Below are 6,476 nucleotides of genomic sequence, written 5' to 3' on the forward strand. Positions count from 1 at the left end.
TGGGAAAGGGATCACAAGGTGAACTTCAAAGGCATTAATAGAGTGCTGTATAACGTTGAACATGGTGAATATAGTGAAAATTGTGTGTGCACATTCTTTCTTGGAATGCTGTTTATAACTCGCTGCTGGATGGATAAACTTGTGTAAGGTCTTTGTTTCCTGTAGGAACAGCAGGCAATTTTTTGTGTTATTTTTTGTTCAAAAGACACCTGACAGCAGTGTTGGGTCTATCCATTGCATGGCATATTATTTAATAAACTTGACATTAAACAGATTACTTGTTGTCTCTTAGAGAAAACTTGGCGAGACCTGAAACACAGAGCGAAAATGATTAAATTGAGCCTTCTTGTTCTTGTCAGTAGTTAGTGCGGAACATTCACCCTTTTGTGGATGCTCAGATAAGTGAATTTACACATGCCCGATGCCCCTTGCACTCCTTTATGCAGGTTATGCAGCTGCAGATAATGAACAAGCGCTTGAGCTCTGCGCTAGCAGTGGCTCGACTGCGGCAACCAGATGCACAGAAGGCTGGAGCAGCAGTGGCAGCAGCAGCATCTGGTCCACTGAGCAGTTCGCCGCCACTTACTCTGGTGGGAGGGCTTAGCCGCAGCACAAACCTCATGGAAGATAGCGTTACCGAGCAGCTGCTTCAGCTTGGACTCGAACTCTCGGTCAGCCAGCACCCAGCCAAGCAGCCCAAGCTTGCCAATGGGGAGCTCTAGTGTTACCAAGTTTATCTGTCTGTTTCACCCCGAGGTCAGGGGTCACTTGTGATATACGTAATGGAGCTTGGAAGCTTATTGTTGATTGCTTGGGATGATATCATGTACTGAGAGTGATCTGTTTGCTGCTGAAGGCCTGTCTTGACTTTGCTTGCGAAGGAGAGGTTTTTATTCACTGTATCTTGTGTTCTATGCCAGTGAATGCTTTAACAGATTAAGAGTAAGACTTGCTCGGAGTCCTGTTGCCCATTTAAATTGTGACAGAGCAAATGGGGGCACAGCGGAGATAAGTACTCATTGTTATAGACTGCTTCAGCATTTGAAATCAAATAATGTTATTTATGAAGGTCTGTCCTGATGCTACTCAACACGAGAGTGTAAAGATGTCTGTTTAGTACATGCATAATGTTATGATATATTCTTGCACCAAATTTAGTGACAGAGATAACAGCTAAAGAATTTTTAATCAACCACTGTGAATGAAGGGCAGACTGCTGATTTGTTGGGTAGCAGGGAAGTTCTAACAAATGTGTTATGTGTTTTGTCATGGCTTAACATGTGAACAGTCACATGCGAACAGTGCTGCCAGCTTGTGATTTGTTCACTGAGGTTTTGAACTCATCAAGGGGAGTCCCAGGGCCTAGTGATGCTGCCATGCTTTACCTTAATAAATGATGCCACTTTGCTTCATTTTTATTAGTTGGGACTCCATTTAAACATGCTTGTTGGGTTTCAAGCAAAGCTGTTTATTGCAACCAATAGCTATGAGGTTGAACTAAATATTTCTATTTTTGTTGTAAATCTGTATCTATCATCGCACCTATAAACTATAGGTACATTTTTTTTTTACAGATGAAATGTAAAAGTACATTTGGATTATTTTGGTTTGGAATGTAATGGCTAATGCATTTTGCTTTTGTGTAGTAAAAGTACACATTATTAGTCTTATTTGACTGATGATTTTTATTAAAGTGTGAAAGCCTTTTTTTTTTCTTTACAGAAAGTTCTATTAGCAGATATGCTGTAATGTTGCTCATTCCATTGACATAAAGCCTGTAGCATTCTCTTTGACTATGCATGGACTTAAAAGCTTAGCTTCGTATATCCAGGGAAAACACAGGGAATGCGAGAGATGGAAATTCAAGACAATGAGCAAGACGAGAACAAGATGAAAGCAGGATCCAACGTTTCGACAAGTAGACTTGTCACAAAAACCTTGAAAAAGACAAGCCCACTTATTGAAACGTTGGCTTCTACTTTCATCTTGTTCTCGTTTTGCTCATAAGCGTCCTATCTGCAGCTTATTCTCTACCATGCTGACAGGCCCTTTGCTCGTTTACAGAGACCAAGCATGAGTCTTGTGTAGACAGCAGCAGTAGTTATGGGCATATAATCATGTTTTTCATAGCTCTCATTCCTGATGTGATGCCTGCTTAAGTGACATGCTGTGCGCCATTGCACATGGAGAGCCATTGTTTGTGGAAAAATGGCCACTTGCCAGAGGGCTTGCACTATGTTTTTCTTTTGCAGTGCTGGCAATGTAGTAGTGGAGTGTTCTTTTACTGGGATATGTGGCTTTATATAATGCCTCCTGGCCATTATTTGGTAATGCTTGCAATGCTACAAGTTCATATAATGTACCAGCCTAGAATGGGCACAAGAGTTTGAGATCCTTGTGCAGTGTCAGGTGTTTGCATGTACAGCTTGAGTAACACATTGTTGTAGACAGTGCAGGAGATAATTCCTTTAACGCACTGTCCATTGTGGCAGTTGGAATGGAACCAATGGGGAAGCAGGAGCAGTGAGTTTGTAAGTAGTATCTGTCAAATTTTTTTTAGTCTACAAAAAATTCTTAGCTGCCAGGTATGAATATGTCACCTTTGACGCACCCATGCTAGCTATCCTTTGTGACAAGGTAAACAGCGCCCACCTTCACAGTAGGCCAGTGTGTTTGAAACATACCCTTGCACTCTTTGCAGCTGTGTGGCTCTTCTGCCACAAAACATGTCTGACAATGGATGAAGCATAAGCCTACGTGTGCGTGTTCTCCCCTAGCATGATACTGCATGTTAGCTTCCTTTTATATGGACAGCAATTAGTGCTCTTGCTCTGCATACCTAGTTAAAGTGATTGTATAATGTGGTAGATAACGTAATGCTTATATGTTGTGCTTTTGATAACCTTGTTTATGGAAATCATAGCTAGCTAATAATGTTCATTGTCAATTATGTCACAAACATTTATTTAACAGAATAAACTTGAACATGTATACATTGCTCAATCGACACTAAGGATAAAGCGATTTTCATTTGCATAATTGCCACTAAATGCATATAGCTAAAATGAGCTACTTGCATTATTGACTTCATTATGATTTATATGTTGGCGTAAAATTCCAGTGAGTATTTGCAGCACTGGTAAGGCTATGATTTCTATTAGCATTGTAAATTTCAAGTGCGTTGCAGTTGCCTTACAGGCTGTCTGTGGCTTTGCGGTCGTGCGCAACACTTCAGCTGTCTTGAAGCCATTCACAGAAATGCATTCCATATGTTGGGCAAGTGACACAAGTTTATGGCTTCAGATGCAAGAATTTGCATTTCTTGTCATCCTTGCACTAAACAGGTTACATGCTTCATCTTTGTGTGTCAGTGACTGTGTTAGCAGCACTGTAAAGATCTTGTAGAGACCTCTGAGAATTTATGGTGCTAGGAATATCATCAACTGCATAATCGGGGGTTCATGGTCTCCTGAGCTGTTGTATATTCATGTATGGGCCATTCTTCTGTCAAAAGCACCATTAAACTGTTCAAGCTCATTCAGCACAGGCTTTAATGAAAGACCTCTGGACACTTTAACTGTGGTACTCAGCTTTTACTCACGTCCCATCCCAGCTGTGCCAGAGGTATGTTTCGACTGCTTCATGCATATCTTTTTGTACTTGAAAGGATTGTCATCTTAATACCACCCAAGCACGTAAAATAATGACTTTTTACACCTACTGGCCACATACAAATGTAAGCTGTCGAAACATGGAATTGAGTAGTGACCAAAGAATTTTGGTTAAGTGCTACCATCTGGGACGTTGTTGTTAGTGCAAAAAAAGAAAGATCATTTTGACCTGGTACACCAAGTGGATCTGTTGCTTCCCTCCATATGTGCTTCTGCCTATTTTGGTGGAATTGTGTTGGTGGAATGCCTTGTAAAGTGCAAGTTTAGCAAGCAAAGTGTGAATTCTGGAGTAATATTTGTGTTTAGTATGTAGGAGCACACTTCTAGTGAAATACCAGATGCTGAAGGCCCTCAATATATCTTCTTTTTCTAGAAACATTGCTTAGGCATTGTAGAAACCTGCTTTAGGCATTGTGGTAGCAGCTTAGACACTGTACTGAACTTGGCTTCAAAGCTGAAGCAGGGCTTTTACAGGAAACTAGGTTTCTGTGGCTATATATATATATATATATATATATATATATATATATATATATATATTTATATATTTATATATATATATAAAAGAAAAAGAGTGCATGGATTTGCACCCTTTCCTGCCCTTTGTTTTACCATCAGTGCTGTTTTACAAGCAATAGAAGTGCAGCAGTACATCAAGCACGCTTCAGGGTTTTCTGTAAATGTCGTCCTCCATGGAAACTGAGGCACCTGCTCGTTTGTCCATTACGTTTTGGTGATGTGATACATGGCTGGCTGCTGTAGTTCTTCCTGTGCAGCATTTTTATGTTTCTTTTATTAAACAAAACATGAATTTGCTTCCCATATAGCCATGTTGATATCTGTGAACTGTTTGTTTCCAAGCATGCGTTTTGCATCTTGGGTATAGTATGACATCTTGAGATGCAGCCTATGTTTAGGTAATAATTTAGGAATATTTCATTTAGTTAAGGTGCTTTTCATATTTGTAAAATTTATTTGTTAAACTAACCACAGATGCAACTTGATGTATCAACTTTGAGCTGTATAGCTTGATTTCGATCACAAATGCAGAGCTATTTCTGATGGCTTTTTCTATGTGAGCAAGCCCTAATTTCTTGAATTTTTTAGCAGTCCATCATGCCACAAGGTTTTCGTCCAGTTCGTCTGCAGTGTGCAAATGTGTGAAAGGTACGAGCTTAACTGTTACACACTTAGCACAATCAAAGTCTGACAATGATGCATGACAAATAGGATGTATTACTTTGCACAGATACCACTTTGGAGCACAAAAATGCCCCAGTGCTGATTAAATGTTGCAAACTATGAGGCTGTAAAAGTGTGGTTGAATTATATGACACATGAATCATATTTTGATTTTGAGGCTCAGCTCCTTCACTAAATTGTAACTCAAGTTTTGTTTTGAAAAAGATACTCTCTGAGGTCAGTTTTTCACAGAAAGTCTTTTGTGATATCAGGAAATACATACTTAATGTTTTTGTACATGTTGTAAGATAAATGTAAATCAAGCAGATTTCACTACTTTATTCAGATTGTGCACTTATGCGCTTATTTTATGAACACAGCAACACTCGTGCATCCATTGATGGAGCATACCTTTTTGCAAGACAGGCAATATTTCTTGTAAATAACTTTGTGGGCTCTTTATTATTATTTTCTCTGTCACCTGAAATATTAAGGTATTAAAATAGACTACTTAATACACATAATGTACAATAAATGTGCTGATTTTGCAACAGTTATACACTCATTTTAAATTGTGGTAAGAATGATGTATTGTAGATTTTTATGCTTGCTGTGTATTAGCATGCTATATATACTTGCATTCAAAATGGACAGGTATGCATTCTTCAAATGTTTTAAATTTCGATCTTTTGTAGCTTCTGTAATAAACGTAAAGTTATTCGGTACAGGTTATTTCAACGATTGCATATACTGATCTGTGTTAACATTTGTTTGTATATTTTTGTAAATAAAGAGAGACATTTATGATAGTTATTATTTATTCTATGTTTTGTAGGGTGCTTTAAGGGGCTAGGTCTTGCAGTGTGCTGCATCTTTTGTGATCTTATTTCAAGGTGAAACATTGCAACATAATGATTAAGTGAGGTGTACGGTGCTGTCCTGCAGTGTGAATGAGAGAATGTGATGCTGATATACTCTTGGGAATGACTGGCACATGATTGTTTCAGGCTCTGGCACTATACAAGTTGCACATATGACAGTATGCTTCCTAGTATGTCTAGTATTCGAGTTTGGGAGGCACTTGATGCAAAAGACCTCTTCTTTTATGTACAAGTTGATGTTGCATTCCCCTCAATTGTACGTAGAATTAAGTAGAAAGTAATAGTGTGCTGGTGACAACCCCATCTTCCTGCTCCTCAAGGAAAAGAAAATTGTGCATGTTGTCATTTGATCTTGTTTCCTGCCATGTTTAGAGTCTCTTTCGTGCCTGTTTACCCTGGCTTCTGTTAAAAAAGAAAATAAAGCACTGCTGCAAGAAATTGGTCTCTTCTTTGTTTACTACGTTTAAACTGAAGCACAGTGTTTTCAGAATTCTGTAATTAACCCTTTCAGGCAATGTGTACACAGTTGTGTATGCCAAGATAGTGTATCAACAGTAAAAGCATTGATGAAAATACCTAATGATATTTAAAATGTGTTGCATACATCTTGAAACACTTCTGATTGGAATTGTGTTGCAAGTTCGAATGACGTGTGAAATGTTTTAGTAAAATGAGTGAGAAGGTAGACAGTTGCATATTCTTGCTCAATGCAAGTATATCGTTGTATGTAGCAGGGTGATGT

At 38.7% G+C, this 6,476-nt stretch overlaps 1 protein-coding gene across 4 annotated transcripts in view; it reads left to right on the forward strand.

The window, feature by feature from the left end:
• LOC135896242 (ecotropic viral integration site 5 ortholog-like) overlaps nt 1–4,493 on the forward strand; it is a 260,532-nt gene extending 256,039 nt beyond the window's left edge. For 3 of the 4 annotated variants that reach the window (XM_065424603.2, XM_065424602.1, XM_065424601.1), the window contains one exon: nt 447–4,493. In XM_065424603.2, coding sequence (XP_065280675.1) covers nt 447–722 — 276 coding nt within the window. In that variant the 3' untranslated portion in view covers nt 723–4,493. The remainder of the gene's footprint in view (nt 1–446) is intronic. The other variant, XR_010562642.2, reaches the window with a different exon arrangement.
• The last annotated feature ends 1,983 nt before the right edge of the window (nt 4,494–6,476 follow it).

Source organism: Dermacentor albipictus, chromosome 1 (assembly GCF_038994185.2).
Source record: "Dermacentor albipictus isolate Rhodes 1998 colony chromosome 1, USDA_Dalb.pri_finalv2, whole genome shotgun sequence".
Classification (NCBI taxonomy): domain Eukaryota; kingdom Metazoa; phylum Arthropoda; class Arachnida; order Ixodida; family Ixodidae; genus Dermacentor; species Dermacentor albipictus.